The sequence below is a fragment of the Hippoglossus hippoglossus genome, chromosome 19 (genome assembly GCF_009819705.1).
Source record: "Hippoglossus hippoglossus isolate fHipHip1 chromosome 19, fHipHip1.pri, whole genome shotgun sequence".
Taxonomy (NCBI): domain Eukaryota; kingdom Metazoa; phylum Chordata; class Actinopteri; order Pleuronectiformes; family Pleuronectidae; genus Hippoglossus; species Hippoglossus hippoglossus.
Genome location: NC_047169.1, coordinates 18,881,992 through 18,902,729, shown reverse-complemented (window position 1 = coordinate 18,902,729; position 20,738 = coordinate 18,881,992). Strand labels below are relative to the sequence as shown.

At 41.1% G+C, this 20,738-nt stretch overlaps 1 protein-coding gene across 13 annotated transcripts in view; it reads right to left on the bottom strand.

Moving 5' to 3' along the window:
* Positions 1-3,505: 3,505 nt before the first annotated feature.
* The window catches only part of ryr2a (ryanodine receptor 2a (cardiac)), a 166,187-nt gene continuing 148,954 nt past the window's right edge, over positions 3,506-20,738 (bottom strand). For 6 of the 13 annotated variants that reach the window (XM_034569590.1, XM_034569604.1, XM_034569601.1 and 3 more), the window contains 17 exons: positions 20,513-20,719; positions 20,121-20,435; positions 19,355-19,425; positions 18,988-19,138; positions 18,621-18,707; positions 17,808-18,077; positions 17,590-17,720; positions 17,297-17,339; positions 16,292-16,425; positions 15,652-15,712; positions 15,079-15,225; positions 14,236-14,370; positions 11,458-11,614; positions 10,342-10,406; positions 10,067-10,167; positions 9,358-9,409; positions 3,506-7,967 (listed from right to left, as the gene is read on the bottom strand). In XM_034569590.1, coding sequence (XP_034425481.1) covers positions 7,872-7,967; positions 9,358-9,409; positions 10,067-10,167; positions 10,342-10,406; positions 11,458-11,614; positions 14,236-14,370; positions 15,079-15,225; positions 15,652-15,712; positions 16,292-16,425; positions 17,297-17,339; positions 17,590-17,720; positions 17,808-18,077; positions 18,621-18,707; positions 18,988-19,138; positions 19,355-19,425; positions 20,121-20,435; positions 20,513-20,719 — 2,223 coding nt within the window. In that variant the 3' untranslated portion in view covers positions 3,506-7,871. The remainder of the gene's footprint in view (positions 7,968-9,357; positions 9,410-10,066; positions 10,168-10,341; positions 10,407-11,457; positions 11,615-14,235; positions 14,371-15,078; positions 15,226-15,651; positions 15,713-16,291; positions 16,426-17,296; positions 17,340-17,589; positions 17,721-17,807; positions 18,078-18,620; positions 18,708-18,987; positions 19,139-19,354; positions 19,426-20,120; positions 20,436-20,512; positions 20,720-20,738) is intronic. The other 7 variants (XM_034569596.1, XM_034569598.1, XM_034569599.1 and 4 more) reach the window with 2 other exon arrangements.

Below are 20,738 nucleotides of genomic sequence, written 5' to 3'. Positions count from 1 at the left end.
TACACTAATTGGAAATCTTTTTGGATAAGTGTCAGCTAAATGACATGTACTAGATCTTGGTTGTGGCTAAGACTGTGATCAGATCACCTGAGATGCATCTTTATAACAGGTCTGTTGCTTGGTTTATATTCACTGCTCAAACAAATGAAGGGAACAGCATAACACCAAGTCAGTTAAGCTTCAGGGATATGAATCTATCCATTTGAAAGCACAAGTTTCACCTGCTTTGCTGCAAATAAAAGTAGCAACAGGTGCAATAGAGGCAAAAGCAGGAACCCACAGCCCCCGAAAAGGGAATGGTTTAACATGTGGTGCCCACAGACAGTTGCTCTCTCCTTATCCTTCCTGACTGAACTCGGAAACAAGGCAGGAACAAACTGAACAGACGACTTGACGAAGGGAAACACAGAGATTATGAACACAGGTAAAACACATTAGGTGCGGACAATCCCAAAAGCGGGAAACAGGACAAAGACAGGAAGTGAGAGACACACAAGGAAATAAGTTTCAAAATAAAACAGGAAACGAAGAACTTAAAGTATAACCAATAACCAAAACAAAGTCCAAACACAAGGAGATTCTGAGACAATAACGTAAATCAAAAGTCCTTTCGAAAAGTCCAAACTTCAAAAAGTCTGGGGAAGAATCATGACAGAAAGATTGAGAATAGATGGAGAACAAAATCCAAGACAGACATATAAAAGTGTTGAAGACAAAATCATGAGATTAGATGGTGATTAACTTGTTACACACATACTGAGTCTAACTCTACAATGACAGGACCTGGCTTTTAGATGAGTTTTTAAAGATAACGAAACAACGAGCAGTGCCAACTCAGTTTTGACACTGACGTGGTCTCTGTTGTACATAACTTAAAAAATGAACCTAACTTCTTTGACGTCTTTTTAAACTCATGCTGTGCAGTCAACACTCTGCAAAACATATTTCAAATTTTAGAAAAGAGTTTAGAGTGTCCAAATATAGCGAATAATTAGATTTGAATGATAAAACAAAATCAACAGGTGTAAAACAGTCTTATTAGAATATTCGAATAAAAGGATGCTCCAATATAGGTTTTTATTTGAAGGTTAACTTCTCAAATATCATTAATTCAGTGATAGTGAGAGTTTTTACATGCTATGATCTATAGTGAGTCTTCTCCTTACCCACAAGCCTGTTTGCTCTTTGAGATGTGGATCCTCAGATCTCCCCTCGTCAGTGACCCGTTGATGTTTGACTTCTCAGCTACAGAACTCTGCCTGAGCCTCATGTAAACTCAGTGTTCTCTTACATCCCCCTTTTCAAAGAGTAACTGATGACTTTTACTTAACTAATGGTCATTTGTTGCAATCATTCTGATAGTAAATTCATCTTTCGTATTTTAGATATTATTGACTTTCTTTTCGTTTCCTCATGTAGAGCACTTTGTAGTTAAAAAGTAGCAAAATGTTAAAATTCATTTATCAGCTGCAGTTTCTCTGTGGACCTTCGACTTCTGTCCCATTTTTCACCTTTCAACTGTACAGTCAAGTCGTTTCACAGTCTTGCACTAATGACCATGATTGGTGAAATCCACATTACCCGGACTGTGTATTTTGGCTCATTGTGTGTTTTTATAATGCCCCCACTACATTTTTCCATTAATCATCTTAACTGTTTATTAGAATGTCACTCTAGTGTGCACGGCAAATAATTATATAATAGTCAGCGCTGCCATTTGACCTTTTCTGTGATAATAAACTGTGATTTGATATCATACTGCACTGTACCGAGTTCTAATAAACACTAGACCAAATGAACATGTATGTCATATGTTCAAAAGCGATCAAGCTCCTGTGTGGCTGTTTGCCATGCTCTTAGCAGCTGTGTTGATTGTGTGTCAGTTACACTGTTAGAAATAAGTTCCTAGAATTCCTGCCTGTCCTAAAGCTGCGTCCCAATTCAGGGGCCACCTCCTCTGGCGGTCTTTGTGGGCTGCGTAGACCGCGAAGGCAGAACCGAAATAAGATGGTCTGGTCTACAGAGTCTTTCTGTGATCGGCGTCACCACCAGGAAAAACAAGCGTAGGAACCTCCGATAGATCCCTCTCCAAGAAGTGCAATAGATGTTGTGTGTAGCTGACTTACAAAGTAAAAGTACATACAACAGCATGCAGACTGGAGCAGCTGGAATTAAACCACTGACCTTCTGGTTAGTGGTTCTACCACCTTGTCCAGAGCCGCCCGCTCTGACTGGCTCTGTCTTTTTCTTGTTTGTAAAGTCCTTGTCAGCTGCCTGCCCCCCTGAAATCCAACTATTGTTTTATTTCTGTGTTCAGAATCATCAGTAAAACTCTCTGTGTGCCTCTAAGTCGTCCACTGACTGTTCTGCGTTTGCATTTGTGTCTGAACGACCTGCTCAATAATTCTACCACTTATAATTGAAGGAAACATACACATTTTATCTGTGATCAAATCGAGTCTTTGATGAAAAACAGAGATTAAACTAAAAATGTCTGTGAATGCTATCGAGTTTGTGCAATCATTATTTTGCATTATTAATACTGATTAATAACATTATCAATTTTCAACAGAATTTGTTGTGCAGGATATCTGATTTTTTTACCACATTATCTAAATTTGAAACCCAGTGCTTCTTTGACCACTTTGCAGGAAATAGTATGTTCATGTCAGGGACCATGTTCATAATGAATTGTCATCTTTTAAATCCCAGATATTATAGACAGGCTTCAAGTTAAACGGTTGCTTTGAACCCACCATGCCATGAACACCACCTCGACCAGCAGATCTCATGTTTTTGACCTCGTACTGACACTGACTGATTCAATATTGAAATTCGAAACAAAGCATTCGTTACATTAGAAGCATTTACATTGTTTTTATCGATTTCTTTGATTACTGCTTTGATGTTTTGAAACTGCTCATGATTAAATATTTGACATATTCAACTTGCTCATTATTAATCACTAATAAAACTAAAGAATATGATACTAAGACAGTTTCCACACCGGACTTTGCATTTCCATTGTAAATTGTCATAATACAGATATTGTGATATATATAAAAAGGAACTTTACTGAGTTTCACTCAAAGAAAATCTGATATATGTCATTTATTTTTAATAGAATTTACCGGCCCACTGTATAGCCTAAATAAGTCAATTTGGCAGCTAACACAGTATCCAATGTTTCCACTGATAAAAAGTGAATAGGGGATTTGATCATTTCTAAATCATGCAATTTAGTAATGAAGAAAACAACCATTGGCTAAAATGTTGTGCGTTTGTAACAAATGTTTGATTTTTCAATTCAAATAAACAGATAATTTCTCACATCTTTCAATAAAAGCTTATAATGATGAGACCTAAATATTTGCATCATAAAGCTTTTAATATGTGTTGAGACTGTGTCAGAGGCGAGTTGTAGGTATATCGGTATATGTCACTGTCCACAGTATAGACAGCATGTTGTCCGTTCTCAATGAAAAGTGACCACAGTACAGAAACGTTGAAGTAACAATATTCTCCTCTTCACAAGTTAATAAAGTTTTATTTCAAAATCATGCAAATCCATTCATTTCTCATAGACTCTGTCCCTCTTTACACATTAAGTCTCAAAAGGTCAACATGACGGCCAACTGTGTGGCAAACTAAACATGCCCCCTCTGTGGTAAATATGGAAAATATTTATTTGTTTTTACATGAGCAAAATACCACTAAGTGATGGTATTATTCAGTCTGGTGATGGCCAGCAATTAAAAAAGCATAGGTATGACATTGGCATTGTATAACGAGCGCAATGCTATATACAGAACACCCATAGTTGAATATGACGAACATCCACTGTGTTATTATACGTGTACAGTCATCGGTGCGACATGTAAAACACACGTGCATCCTCACCTAATGATAAAGGTGCAATCAGCTCGACCCCCCCTGTCTCTTTGAGTTCATTCGACTGTATAACGGGATTTAATTTACAATACGGACATAATGTCATGTACGAACTGAGTGAGGTGAGATTTTACTTCACAACGCCTCACAAATGTCAGGGCTGATCCTTGTTAAGTGGGTTGTTATTATGATGAGCCCAAATGTCCAGTGTTTAATACAGGCATTATGAAATACAGGTTAGACAGATACAGACTGAATATATAAACAGGAAATTGTAAAATAATAATAATAAAAAAAAAAAACTCAGCTCATTACAATGAGAATCATTTATTGTGTCGCAGCAGTTTGCACTTCAATCCATTTTATTTCACGAAGCCACAATGTCAAAGAGCAGAGCCACTTTTGTGATTGGCTGTAGCTGCAGTCTGAACGAGTGGACAGCCAATCAGAGCAGTGGCTCTGCCCCTGGCTGAAAAAACATTTCAAAAATAATAAGCTGAGTTTTTCCAAATGTATTTATTATTACATATGATAAATTTTGTCTGCATTTATTCATATAAATACTTAATTCACAATGTGTTACTGACTTTAACATTCAACACTTTGGGTTACTGGTTAAAGAAAAATGACCCCACTGTTTACTATTTGATTTTTCTCCGATTCTGAAGCTCAATTCCCCTTGTACACTCTTCACCGACGATCACTTTAGAGAGTGAGAGTGTCTGTTGAGGCCGAGAAGTGTCACCGGCTCTGCCTGTTTACACGCTGACAGAAACGTGACGTACAACGTTCAGGCAAAGCTGCGTCTTTGTCAGGTCGGGTTCTGTGCAAAGAGCCAGGAAAACATGACCAAGTACTGCACCTTTAAGATTAAGTGGTGGACTAACTTAACAGAACAACCTCAGTTTTATATCCTTACCATTACATATGTAAATAAAATAAAAAAGTAATTGCTAATAAAAGAATAAATACCTCTTTTTATTTCAAGCTTGTTTGCCTTTGTTTGCAGTCATGTCCCGTACGCTCCGTGAACAGCTTCAAACCAAAAGATACTTAAAACCAACCTGTTACTCAGAGTATATTTAACCAGAGATGTTAACTGAGAGAAAAGCAAGAGCCACTCTCTTTTTTTTTTGTCAGAGGGATGCAGCAAATGGGTTGAAGAGTTACAGTAAAGCCCACAACACTTAAATACAACATCACAGAAATCTTAATTCATCTTAAATAATCCTATTAAACAATTTATGGGTGACATAGATTTAGTGTCATTGTTATACTTGTTCATTAAACCCGCATAATAAACATGCAATGGCATTTTTTTTTCTGAGATAGTTTTTTGAGAATGTTCATAGAAAAAGAGTAACTCTGTTTGCTGTATTGCATACGATCATTAAAAAGAACGGAACAGGAAGAAAACAAAAAACAGAAAAGAACAGAATCGTCATTATAAAAAGTTTCTTGCACATCATTTGCCAGCTCTGCACATACATTCAATCAACACACTTCCTGTAACTGAATTAGTTAAAACAAGAAGAAAGGAAATAAACTATCATTCCAATGATGATTCGGCTTTAAATAAATACTTTTCTGATATGATCCTCCATTTGTTCTTTATTTGTGCATTCTGACCCAAATCGTGGAAGGTCCAAACTTTGCAAGTTGTGAAATGTCTTCTGAAAGATTCGTGCCTTCCCTTCACTTTGATCAGTGCCCGTCGTTTTGCTGCTTTACAGTGAGGGTCTGACAGTTACAGTACAAAATAGAAATAAGTGATCGTGCCATCCCACATACTGATAATGGATGATGGGATGTCTGTACCTCGATGTTGTCTCTCCTGCACTGCATGAGACAGAATGTATGTGTGTCCTTCAACAAAGCTAACAAGAAGGATTCGTCTTGAAAATGGAGGCATGGCAGCATCACAAAACGATGAATACTGGAGTCATGAAAACCAGTTACGCTGTTGGAACAGTCACGTCACATACACGTAGCCTGTTCTTAGTCTGATCCAACAGCTCTGTAATACATATATATATCCCCTTAGGTTGTTTATGGTCTATTAATCTATTTATTATTATTTCTAATATTGGTCCACCAGTCATATCTGTGAAGGTAGACCAAACGTTAGAAATACCAGTAGCCAAAGCCAGTACTGAAGTTGTAACCGATTCTACTCTAGTGACACACGCCACTCGCCTGCTGATCGATGTCCCCATGTGCTGCTGACATGGGACTTCAGTACAGTACAGTATCATTAAACTGATGAATTGAGTCATATGGAGCTGTACAAAATTGTAACACTCCATTTGCAATTCATAAAGCTCTAAAGCACGCATGGATATTTCTACTCGAGTTTGCACATGCCAGCCATTTTCCTTTAGTCTTCTATAAGAGAGTCACGAGGACATTTCTCTCTCCATCTCTAGGGCTCCCACGCGGCATCCCCCAGCTTCCCGGGCTTTATTCTGTATTTCTGTGAAGCTAGCCAGCATTACTCTCTCCTCCTCCAGCGTGCATAGCTCATTCCTGGCTTAGTAAGGCACTGTATCCTCCTGTCTCAACCTTCCCCTCTTCTTCCGCCTGTTCACCTATCGTCCATCTTTCGGCCTGCCTTTGCTGTGCAGGAGTGAGAGTTGCTCCACTAACAAGCAAGTGCAAACTTCATAATTCAGCTTTTAACAGACAAATCCCTTTTTTGCAGCTTTGGTATTGCTTTTCATAAAACTACATCATTTGATTAACAAATATACTGAGCTAGCCCTAGTTAAGTAGCATTCATTAAAAAAGAGACAGTCTTCCACCAGTGGCACCAGGAGACCGTGATGTCTTTTTACACACCACAACTCGAGCACTGAAGAGTTGGACAGAACAAAGCCAAGTTTGTCTGGACGGTGGCATTAGTGCGTTGGACTGGGATGGACTGCGGATCCCAAAGATGTTAATAATGGATTCAACCAATTGACAAGCAGAGTTTGGGGGACCTTTATTCATTTCTCTGACCTGTGAAACAGAAGGTGGAGGTAACTGGCGAGCTGATGGAGAACAGTGATGCTGAGGTTCCAGGTCCCTCAGCTGGAACAAAATGGACTTGCTGATCATGTCGCGAGCACTTACTTAAGAAGCCCTTCACACACACAGTGTTGGCATGTACAGCCTGTGGACTCAGTATTAACATCTGTAATCTATACCTCAACTCAGTCCAGTTCAACAGCCCAAGTTGTGTTGATTAAACTCTGTGGTACCTGTGGATTCGAGTCCTATGAGAAGGAACTCTCACGTGTACCGCAACCTAAACACTTTCCATAGAGTTGAATCAAACCATCATTTCGTTGTCGTAACCTCTGGCCATGGAAGCTTCTAAAAGGTCCTATTTGTTGGCGAGCTGTTGTGTTGGATTACAGCAGGTTGTAGAGATGTGTGTCCACCGCCTGAGCCTACATGCAGCGTGCATTGTACACATGAAAATTCCAAAACATCAACCTTCTTATGTCTGCTCTTTGTGTATCCATCACTGTCCTGAAAGTCTTTCAGGAAGTACGCTCCCTTTATCCTGCTTCCACTCTCCTCTGTCCATTTACGGGTCCCTCCCTTTTCCCTTGCTCCATTATTCCTCTGTATTTTTTTGCTTGTTACTGTGAAATAAGAACAGGATAAAGCAAAAATGTCAAAAACTATTGTACAGCATACACTCTGATATTTTCTCTGTACAAAGTCCTCGAAGCATTCCAAACAAAGTGGTGGCAGAGCTGGCAGAGTTGACTGTCTGGATGAGAACGAGCTGGGAGGAAGGCTTTAGGGCGGGGCCTGCAGAGGAGTCCCTCCTGTACTGGGAAATGGAGCAGAGCGCAGAACCTGTCGTCTGGTAGAGCGTGGACTCCTCAGAGAGCAGTGTGAAAGGTTTGAGGGTAATTAGAGGGAGGATAGAGAACCTCCAACAGGTGACAGTGTGAAAGGGAAGGGTCTGTTGCTCCAGGAACAGATCAGTTGAGCTGATCCTCATACTGTTTCCGGAAGCAGTCCCCAGCAGGGAAAAACTCCCAGCAACGCTCCTGGTACATCTTCCATACGTAAGACTCCTGGAAGACAGACAGAAGAGGAAGGGTTCACATGTGGCAGCGGCTACAATGTAATCTTATGGGGCAACTATGACAGTCAACGAAATGTAAACGAAAAGTACATTTTTTTCACGATCTACAGGTGTGATTCCAAATGTTTTTGGAAGTGCCATTCGTTTAAAAATACCAGAATTTCTCTTCAAAGTGCTGACCCACAAATGGCTTCAGTATGCTTCAGACAATGACATTTCACCACATGTTGGTACTAAACCTGAAGGCAGGGTTAAACGCCTGCTGTCACGAAGAGAGCGCGATGCAGGGAATCAAATGGGGATTAGAGCTTAGACTCTTGGAACTGTCTACCCTTGGAGATCATAATTTCATACATCTTTTACAGCGATGATACAACAGGTATGAGATCCAGCTGATCAACTGATCGGATCCAGTGACTGTAAATGAAGATGGATGACGTGTGTCCACTTCCCCTCACTGTACAAAAATGAAGCCCAAACATGTCTGATAGGAAGGCTGCCATCTTGCACTGGTGACATCATTTAGAGCCGAGGTGTTTGCAGTAGTGATCTTGGAATGGAGCCACAGTATCAAGGTCACGCCGATACACCCGCTAGATCAATTGTGAGTCGGCCTTTGTTGAGGTTGTGAATCAAAACGTCTCAGCCTGTTATTGCAGCATGAAGTAACTAATTAAAAATAAATTGAAGACATATACTCCAGCCAGTCACCAGGGGGCGATGCAGATGTTTTGGCTTCTTTTTTGGCAGCTCTCATATCGTCCATCTTTATATAGAGTACAGTCATTTATCAAACACAATCAAATAAGACAATAGAGTCTCCAGCATGCAAGTTTTTCCTATTTAGGAATTTTAACCTTAATGCAATGCATGCTGGGAAGATCATGTAAATAAGCTAAACAATCGATTGCATATTCATTCAACTGGATTTCTGATTTTCAGTTTTGAAATGGAAAATTCCGCAACCTAACATTGAAAGTGACAAACTTATTAATTACATTTAATTACACTAAAAGTGAATTTACATGATTTTACATCACAAACGATAACATTTTCTGTGTTGACTGTTTCCTCACTTATTCATTGAGACAATAGACTAGCTTCATTTGTTAGAAGAATTAAATTTTTTACTTGAAATGCCAGTGATTTAAGACCTAACAGTCTATATTTGTGATTTACACCTAAACACTGTACATTTCAGTTTTTACAGGTCAGTATCTGACACTTTCTGAAGCATACTGAGGCTTTAACAACGCCAGCCACTGACAGCAAAGGTCAGAAACTGAGAGAGGTTTAAAGTGGAGATGTACTTGACACATGACAGAATCACAGTGTTCACTGTCTATCTGCTGAGACCGAAGGGAAATGAGCTGCTTTACCTGGCCTGTGTGCTCTGTTTCATCTTTGTTGATGAGATACATCACAAAGAATCTGAAACACACACACAAACACACACACACACACACACACATCAGAATAACATATCCAAAATTAACACACAAACAGCAACATGCACAAACAGCATCTGGTGTTAAAATGAGCACTTCAGTGCTATTGTATTGACACACCACCTCAAAGATCTGAGCAAGAATTTTACAAACTACCGCCTAAAACCGGACTGTAATTCTAAAATGCAAAGCTCAAATGTTAAAGTAATTCAAATTAACTTCTCACTTTCTTCTTCTAAAATAGAGACATCAGGTGAATATGTGGCAAAGATTTCGTGCTAAGAGAAGTTGTCACATCTGGGGAGGTCACTGAAGGTCACTGAAGGTCACTGAAGGTCACTGAAGGTTACTGAACTCACTCTAATGTTCATGAACCCATTTAAGTTGACTCAAGTGCAGCATTACCCTGCTGGACGTAACCACTGGAAGATGTTAAACCATGGCCATGGAAAGAAGCACCAACAATCATGTGACTGAGACATGTTACTGAGATGATTAGATCTCCATCATTCTGATGTTTGATGTGACGGCAGCTCCTGACCTTATATCTGCAGGTTTTATATATTAGTAATCGGAACTATGTATGTACAGTACAAAGGACTTGGTGTGTGCACAACAACACATGTACAGATGTACTCACAAGTAGTTGGCTAAGTTGTGCTCCTGTAGCGTGTGCGTTTCAAAGCCGTGCGGCACTGTGTCAAAGTAGTCGTTACCTATTCCACAGATAAAACATTTGGTCTGGAAGAGAAACATGGAAATGTTGAGTTACGTCATCAAACAAAACATTAAATGGGTTAAATTTATGTTTTTTTTTAGAATTGGTGATCCCCACTGCTCTACAGAGCAAAAATAGTGTGTGTGTGTGTGTGTGTGTGTGTGTGTGTGTGTGTGTGTGTGTGTGTGTGTGTTCACCTCCATGTCTTCTTTCACTTGTTCCTGCTGGTCCCTCAGCTCTCCAAATGCATCAATGATCAACCCTAGAATTCCACAGAGCACAAATATGGTTCGAGTCAACATTCATCTTGCCTAACTCGCTTCTTTACGACTGAAAAACAACCACCCGCAAACTGAGAGTGTGTGTCAGCAAAGTATTTTTCTTCTGAATGCCAGAAGCCTCTTTTTTTATGCAGCTGCCTTGAGAAAAATATTGTTTTTGTGCGGCCAATCCGAGCGCATCTGAGTGAAAGTCCGATGGGATGAGGAGGGACTTGTCACAATGGTAACCGAGAAAATGGAGGAAAAGCTTGTTCTGGCTTCTGTTACTTACTGTAGAAATGGTGGCGTCTATTAAGGGTGACAAGTGTCCAAAATTTCAAACTCAAAGGTACTTGTATTGTGTTGCATGGTTCTATACTCGTCAGTGGGAATGCACCTATACACTCAGAATACCAGGTATGAATACAGAAGTACTGAGGCACAGCATCTGTCTGTCGTGAGCTGTATGATACGTCTCACGGAAACTATTATAGCAAAGGCTGAGGAGCCTGTTTGTGGGAGCAGATCAACCCAACTCTTCATGTGGAGCTTTTCTGTACTGGTTATCAGGTGTCAGTCAACGCAGGGACAAGCTCATCCTCACAATGTATGAGGACAAGCATCCTCTGATGGGTCAAGTCAAACAGGCGTGTTATACAATGATGGAGGTACTGTTGTTATAGCACTTTTTTAATGAGAGGCTCCACAGAGCCCTTCCACTGCTTTTCTGTCTCAGAATAAACACCATAGGGAAACAGTCTTCTGTTTTATCCAATGGAGTTTTTCATAGTTATGATCACAATTCTAATTGTTACTATGAAACAACTGGAGAAGCATTAGGACAAAAAAGATGATCATTCGGTCTGTTGTTATCACCAACTATTGTACTATACGTTCATATACTCCCTTCTTATATGTCTGTCAGGTTCTTACAGGTGTGTGAGTGTGTGTGTGTGTGTGTGTGTGTGTGTGTGTGTGTGTGTGTGTGTGTGTGTGTGTGTGTGTGTGTGTGTGTGAATGAGTGTGAGTGTGAGTGTGTCTGGGAGCTCTCACCCTGGATGATGGCCAGCAGGATTACAATGACAAAGAAGAAGAAGGTGATGTCAAAGATGATGCGATAGATCTCGTACTCATCACCTGCGGGGTCTTCAATCTGGTCACCGATCCCGCCGCCTGCTCTCACACCGACGTACATGTGAAACATGTAGCACTGGGGAGGAGACACACAGAGTGGGGGGGGGGGGGGGGGGGGGTCACATTTGACATGTTGAAATAAAAAGTGTCACATCACACAGACAGAAATATTGCAATGCTATTTTCAAAAAAATCACATTTAAAAATGCAGGACACATAAATGCAACTATTTTAAGAAAGATATATGCTGCACCGTGCACACATTGTTTAGATTTGTGATTTTTGATGTTGAGCTACAAACTTATTAAGCAATACATACATACATACGAAGAAAATAAACGAGGGTCAAAAGCTCTAAGTGTTAAACAGCATACTGTGTGTAGAGGGAACAGGATGCAGAGAGGAGCTGAGCAAGAGGCTTTAACGTGTGTGTGGGGGGGGGGGGGGGGATGCTAAGAGAGGAACATGTGAGATCAGCTCAGATCCTCTCATCCTGTTTTCACTGTTAGAATAAGAGAGAGGAGGAAAGAGCACATCTTCCTCTATGGAAGTCAGGAATACTAGTCAGTATATAACTGGTGATATATTTCAAAAACTACATAAACAATCTCAAGACAACAATTCAATTCTGCATAGTGTCCTTCGGGGGGGGCTTCTGACTGTGTGCCTGTCAGATCATGATCAGAGTTTAGAAAACACATGTATGTGTCAGCACTAACAGTGATGGTGGTCTCAGTGATGAAAAAGGCCCGGAGCATCATTACATCTGGGAACATGCAGCTAACTGGATGAGTTTAGGGACAAATGCTCCTGGAGTTAACACAGAATCCCAAATCCTGCTTCTCACATACAAAGCCCTTAACAACCAGTCTGATGGAGCTTAAATATGACGGATACACAACTGTTTCTGGTCTCTCTCTCTCCATTTCTCTTCCCCCTTCCCCCTCCACCTCCCCCCCTCTCTCTCCTCTCCCCTCTTTTCCACCCACCTTTCCTCTTCTCCCCATTTTTCTTCGCTCACCCCAACCGGTCGAGGCAGATGGCCGCCCACTAACTCCTGGTTGTGCCAGAGGTTTCTTCTAGTTAATGAGGTAGTTGTTTTCACTCCAGTCGCCAAATTTCTTTTTAATTGCTGGACCTATTGGGTTTCTCTGCCTTACTATGTAAAGTACCTTGAGATAATGTGTGTTATGATTTGGTGCTAGACTAATAACATTGAATTGAATTGAATTTGGGTCCAACAAGCAACTTTCACAAGACCACATTCACATCAATGTTACAGAGAAAGGTTTTGTAATGAGCTGATCATTCACAATAATGACCTTGGACTTTATAAACTCGGAAACCCTGTTGGTGCAGCGAAGCTTTTAAAGCCAGACAAGGTCAAACTGTTCCAAAGTGTCAGATTGTCTCGAAGAACTGTAGCAGGGCCGAGTAATCATCATCATCGTGATCATCTTTACCATCTGACATCAGGCACCTCACCAAAGAGAAGCAGGTCCAGCCATCTAATCAGAAGTGTGATGTATTTGTTCAATAATTGATGGCATGGTGTGTGAAGGATGTAATAAAAAATGTAATGGCCCTTGAAAGGAACATGGTTCCCCACCGCTGCTGCGGACCAGGCAGAGCTGCCACCTCTGGCCCCTTAATAGGAAACAGAAGAACTCTACGGAATGCTATGGGTGGCTGACTATAGAGGATTAGAGTGTGTGTGTCCTGAAATTTCCGGGTGACAGAAGCCCCCCCCCCCCTCCTCCCAGCCCCAGAAAACACAACATGGAGCCCTTATATAGTATTTGTTTCAGATGGCTTGGCAGCAGAGAACAGAATCATCACAGCTGCAATTCATTCTGTCTTTACCTGAGTCCTCACTCCGTCACTGACAACATGTCCACTCATATGACACATGGTTACACTGCCTACCTGATTATACCTGTTGATGCAATACAACCTCTGTGCAACCGTAAAGGGATATAGCACCAAATAAAAAAAACTGCACTTTAAACCAGCATGAATCCCAATAGTATCTCATTCTATAGTTAACCTGCTGACCTCCCATGATCCCCTCATGAGGCCAGATACTTTACCTCAAAGAGAGCCATCACTACAAAAGGTTTGAAAGCATAAAAATCATCTCTGCTGTCATGTGGACTGTTGATATTCCTGCAAAGATAACAAATGCCTGAAAAAGACACGGACAAAAAAAAAATGACCAAGTAATCTTAGAGCAGCTCAGCTGGACCGTAGACAAAGCCTGAGGGTGAACACTGTCAGACTCAAAGCTCTGACCCACGACTCTCGGTCCATAAATGGAGCTGGGCCCTGTTTACTGACAGGCTCCGCAGGATACTTCCTACTTTGACTGAGGCAGGGTTTACCGACATTAACAGCCAGAATAGAGCAATGAGACTGAATCGCTTAAAACTTCTGCTCATGATCTTAATGTCCAACGGTCAAAGATAAGGTACTGATTTAATATTAAAATCAGTTTCTTAAAGAGATCATCAGACATGAAGATTTCTGAGGACAGGTCCTCATCACACACCACAGGACTGCTGATCCAGCTCCATACATCTCACTGCAGAAACATCCACCTCCCTGATGCTTCTCCTGCCTTTACCAAAACACTATGCACCACGTACGTCGAGCGTGTTTACATCCACAGTGCAGACCCAACACACTTGTCATACTCACTGTCAGCATGTCGTCACACTTCATGTCTGGCAGTTCTCCGTCTTCGCTCTTGTTGTAGAACTTCCTGAAGAAGTTGAAGGCCACTACTGTGTAAAGGTACACGACCACTGCTAACAGGCCGACTGTTAACACCAGCTGGAAGACAGGAGCAGAGGCAAAGTGGCCGTGATACACAACCGAGTCAAATTATAATAATGATCTAAAAGGTTCTATCATACTACTACTGCGGCCATCTTTAACTGCTATTTACTACATCCTGTGGATGTACATTACATTACTTCCCATTAAGTATTTTTGCGCTAATCCAGTTTGCACCACTCTCATCCTATCCACTGTGTGCCTTCTGACCTCATACTATGTTGTACTGCGTACTATGATTTGAGTACTTAATATGTTGCGTACTTATATGCTCGGTTTTTGCATACTTATATGTTCTGTCTACTCATATGTTTTTACCGGGGATCAGAGAGAAACAGCATTTCAATCCGGTCTATGTCCTGTACATATGGCAGAATTGACAATAACGTTGACTTTGATTTCTATTAACACAACATTCATTACTTTGATGGGAAAATCATATTTGACTTTTTTTTCTATATAAAGCCTTTTTGCCCACTTTAAAATACCTTAAATACACAGTGTGTGTCTTTCTAAACTATGCCCAGTCATTCAGTTTGCCACAAGTGAAGTTCTAAACTCATCTGAAGGATATTTATAGCAGGATGCACATGATCAAAGAAAAGGGTCGGAGTACTTTTTTTGTTTTTAACAATTTCAAAATGTATATATTTAAAGCTACAGCACAATAAAGTGACAGAGTCAGAATACTGTGTAGTTGTTTACCTGTTTGCCATTGTGTGTGACTGAGGACAGGATGGTGCGCAGTGTCTTAAAACCCATGGCGATGTCGAGCAGATGGGCAGCAAAGAAGAAGTTGTTATAGTGACCCAGGATGGACATGGTCATATACCAGGCCAGGTACAGGAAGGACTGCAGGAAAGTTGGAAATTGCATATGTTATCCATAATTGTTAAAAAAATAAATAAAATTAGCCGATAATTTTCAAATAAAACAATGAAAATAAAATATATATCATCAACTTTCTCAGTTTTCTTTGTCCTCATGTGATCCCTGAGGTGATTATGACAAACCAGTTAAATGTACAGAGCCAAAAGATACACTGTGACAGAAATTTCAGTTGGTTTAAACATCACAGTTTTTTGTGAAGAGGTGGAAAAAGATGATACGATTGAGCTATTGTAAATCTGCTATATGGAAAACTAATGGGGGAACTGGATGTTCAGAGTGTGACAGAAATCCATCCATGATAGTATTTAAAATAAAATATATCAGTCAGCATTCTGCAGTGAATCCACAAACGGGAGTCAGCCATGAGTTGTGTTTCTGAATACTTACATTGTCTGTGAACACAACCCCCAGCTTCCAGATCTGGTACTTGACATCAATAGAGTTCAGCCTGTTAACAGGGGAGAGAAAGAGGGAGAGGGAGAGGGAGAGGGAGAGCGAGAGCGAGAGCGAGAGGGAGAGGGAGAGGGAGAGAGGTTTACAGAGGATGATCACGTGTGAGCAGGATTTCTTTCCTCTGGGTTTATCCTCCAAGGCAGAGCTTACTCTCAGGATGAACAAAAATCCTACTTGTACTATTTAATCAACTCTTAAATTGTTATATGAAAGATTTGGACTTCCTGCATATGTACAATAGTTAATGTAACATTTCCATGTGTCTGGATGACAACCAGTGACTGGCCTCTATGTGCTGATATGTACGGGTACTTGAGAGAACAGCATTAAACATGTCTGCATTTTTAGCTGTTACAAGTACATTTCAAAAACAGATGTGGATGTACTTTGACCTAAAACTGTAATCAGCCCATAACAGAAATTATAGAAGTTATACATTTGATACATTGACACAATAAAAATTAGATATATTAATGACAGGAAATGTAACACGTGCACACGTGCACACACACACACACACACACACACACACACACACACACACACACACACACACACACACACATTGACTCACACAGCAGCCAGGGAGCTGTCTCTCCTTGGTTTCCTTTTTTTGTGAGCGTCACTGAAGTCGAGTGCAGCCTTGTCCATTCCCAGCAGCTCACTGATGCGGTCGTGGCCGTAAAACTCCCCATATTTATCCATCACCTGAGGAAAAGCAGCATTATTTCAATGAAACGCTTTCAAGTGGAGAAACATTTCAAACAGCTTTTCTAATTTTATTTATAAAATATATATAATTTCACTCGAGCTACCCAGGAACAGGTGACGACATTTAGCAATCCCACTCACATACTTTGATACAAGAAGCTCACCAGCACATCTACTGTCTTACTCTCTCTCTCTCTCTCTCTCTCTTTCTCATCGACGCCGTCCTGAATTAACAGGAGGCTTTGGCTGATTTATAGTCATCTAAATCCTCCTATAACTGGGGAAGTGTAGCTCGGTTCATTCCAACATCTAAAGGTTTAATAGATTGACAGATCACATTGGAATTTGAACCTGGATGGTTGTTGTCCTAACGTGATATCCTAAAAGCTACTGAGAGTCAAATCTCCAAATAGCAGGAAAGAGAATGTATAGGTTCACTGCACAGCTGATCAGGAGGAAGAATGGCTCTTTCAAATGTGACATAAATGGCCACATAAAATATAGCATGTCTTCAGGGACACTCAGTCATGTCCCTGAAGACATGACTGACAAGACAGAGACACAAGCTGGAAAAAGAAAGCGAGAGAGAGAGAGAGAGAGAGAGAGAGAGAGAGACAGAAAATTCTGAGAGATGATATTAATGTGGTGGACAGCGCCCTCTGTCTGGAGTCTGAACACCACAACAGGAAACTGTACTGCAGTGTGTGAGATGGGACAGTTATTATGAAGTTGAATGTTACTGATTAGAGACCATTAGAGAACATTAATAACCTAATGACGTCTTAGTCAGTCTAAGATACATTCATTTTGTATATTATCATGAACGAATATAAGATGAATCTCCAGAAACAAAAACATTGGCACCTACCTTCCTCTTCACAAACTTATCCCAGTAGTTATTTGGGAAAGATCTGAAAATCACAGGACAAGAGCTTCATGAGTTGCATCCTCTCTAAAGGTGTATTACAACACAGAGAACCATCAGCACCAACAGAGAGGGACAGCTTGGTTCACTGGAATGAGAGAGGAACCTCCACCAGGAGTTGAACTTCAGGTTGCAACCACCCGTGCACCTCTGGCTCTGCACACATCTCTAAGTCAGTGGCACAAGTATTAACTCATGCACACACACTCTCACAGAGACACAGAGGCTGTACTCACTGTGTGTTGATGACCAGTCTGTCCCACTGCCCCTTGATGTCGTCTTCAGACGGTTGCTCCGTGATATAAAGGCCGTCAAATTCCAGCTTCCTGGCCACCTCCTTCTCTCGCTTAAAGATCACCAGTGGCACCTACATCACACACAAATGATGTATACTGGAAACAGACTCCAATATTTTGACATTGTCCCTGCTATGTAGAAATAATAAATATCCTGCCTTCAGACAGTAGTATCCAATAATACAGAAGAAAGAGATGACGGTGTGCAGGATGGCCAGGATCCGTAACATGGGCTCCATGTACCCGGTGCTCTCCTCCAGGACAAAGTGGACTGTGACAGGCTTTCGGGGCTCCCCAGTCGCATCCACCACCTCCTCCTTCACCTCCACTGCTTCTCCACTCAGTGGATTCCACTGAACGCTGCTGTCTGGTTGGCTGTTGGTGTACGTTACCTCTCTTTCCTCAACCACAGATGAGGATGTGGACACCTGGTAGCAAGGAAAAAGCATTAGTACTAAAGTTAAGTTTGAAAGAAGAAAAAACACGACAGTCAACATGTTGGCAGGGTATGATACAAGTAACACATGTGCAATGGTGTAGTTATGCAACCTCTGTAAAAACCTTGAACATTGTGTTCCAAGCTTTAAAACAGTCATTTTAAGAAGCCCCTCCTCCAAACTTTCCATTTTACAGTTTTTGATACTTGTAAGTTTGATGCTGATTGTTACGTCTTCCAAAGTTTGTCCATATTTTGTTGTTTTGTGTATCACAATGCATTGTTTTGCACACCCATTTTTTGAAGGGCAACAAATAGTAGCTGTATGTTATTTATTATTATTACATTACATTTCATTTAGCTGACGTTTTTTTATCCAAAGCGACTCACAATAAGTGCATTCAACCATGAGGGTACAATTTTCTTCAAGAAAGCCAAACTACAAAATGCTCTATGTAAGTGCCATATGAGTGCAACTAAATATATATATATATTTTTTATCCAAGGTGTAGTCGGGGGGGCTGTATACCATTACCTTATAGAATAAGAGGATAAAGTTGATTGCAAAGGCTACAAACAGAGCCAACATCCTCATGTTGTAGAAGTTCCGGGCAAAGTAGTTCTGCAGGGAGACAGAAAGAGGAGCTACTAATGTGGTTCTCAGTTAAAGACAGAGCAATTTACTGTTACACTTCCAGCTCCTAATATAATACTTTGGTTCAAAAATGTGCTGTTCACATTAAATGCATTAACATCATAGCTCTCCTTTTCTCTTTCACTGCCCATGCCGTGGGTAACCAGTGTTTGATTAAATGCTTCAAGCCAAAGACTGGAAAACACTGAGTAGACAGAAGGTGCACTGCAGTGGAAAAGGACAGAGGAAGAAGAAGAGTATGGTTTACCAGCAGTTTCCTCTGGTAGGCTATGATCTTCTTCAAGAACGCAGACTCCTGCAGATCTGGCTCATCAGACCTTGACGTGTGATGCCTTCTTACTTTTGGCTTCATCTTCTCATTCTTCTGTTGCTTCTCCTGCTCCTCTACGTGTGCAGCCCTGAAGTCACAACACAACACAGCTAACAGTACTGCTACACTGCACTCATATATTCCCACACACATGCACATGAACATATTTCTTACATATAAAAATATATATAAATACAACAAATAAAACAATCATTGATCAACTTCAGCAAATGTTGTATTTAGCTGTACTTTAAGGTCTACACACTGGCTTGTAACTATCAGATTCCATAACATTTGTACATACGCTTCTGTTTTATCAGGTTCACATTCAGTGTCCGGTGTTGCTTCCTTCTCATCAGAGGAAGAGCCCTGCGACTGAAACAGAAAACACCATGAGACAAACGGGGGGGGGTGGGGATCATATTAGGTGCATTCATTTTGGACAAGTTAAACTATTTATAAAAATATCTGAGGACTTTGAATTGAATTGTTGAGGATTTAGTCACTGTGACTGTGCGTCAGTGTCACTTTGAGGCTTGATCCTGGACTGTATATGTACAGCAGATGGATGACATGTCAGCTCCCGAACATGAAGCTACAACACCTGAATCATCCCCTAGTGGCTGGATGCAGTATAGCTCATAAACCATGCCTCTTCCACCGTTAGCTGGTGGGACATGGAGTGGGGATCGAGCTCCACTCCCTGATCATCACTCTACAGGGACTCTGTTTGGCTTCATCTTTGTACAGTAAGAGGAAGTAGAGATGTGTCGTTCATCTTTATATACAATTTATGTGCTTGATCCTGAACTGTGATATGATCTCCTGACTTTTCCTATGGCACCAGCATGCTGACATTAACAGCATTCTCAGAGCACAAACTGTAGACTCTTAGCCGTGTTCATTTTTTTGTCCAGTCCTTGATGACATGAAGCAAAATATTTGGGATCCTGAATTTTGAGATTTGTCCATTTTTTAAACAGAGTGGGTAAAAAGCCTGGAAAGAGAGGGGGCAAAAAGGAAAATAAATAAAAGTTTGATGTTTTGATATTCACGTTTTCTCTTCTTACCGGATGCCTCCGCCTGAGCTCAGGTGGAGGTGGTGTGGGTGGGGTTGGTGGGTTTGGAGAGGGAACCGGGGAGTTGAGCAGTTCAGTCAGACTGGCGTTGGGGTTATGGGGGGTGATCTTGTATTGGCCACCTTCCCTTCTTAAGTCCAGACCAAAAATGTCTGACAGCAGCTCGGTCTCACTGGTGTTGACTGCCAGATCGGCCAGGTCCTCTTTCGGGGAGCTGCGGTCAGAGGGTCTCTTCTCCCGGTCCTCCCCTTCACCCCGCACTTCGTCCTGGGTGGGGTCAGGCATGTTGGCCAGCAGCTCTGACACCTGTGGATGAAGGCGGTTTAGGAACAGCTCTCTTAGTATTCAGTATATTTAATGACTCTGCTCATAGGATCACGTACCTTTATGGTCTTGGCCCCTTCTACCAGATTGCCGCCCATGAAGGTGTTATAGAAGATTCGGAAAAATCCTCGGGCCACACTGAACGCCACATGGAGAAGGCCCAGCAACACTGACCAATACAAGGAGACCAGGGTGGTCACCATGTCCTTCACAGTCATGTTCTTTATCCTCTTCATCTGCTTCTTCAGGCTCTTCATGGACAGCACCTGGAAACAGGGAAAAGGT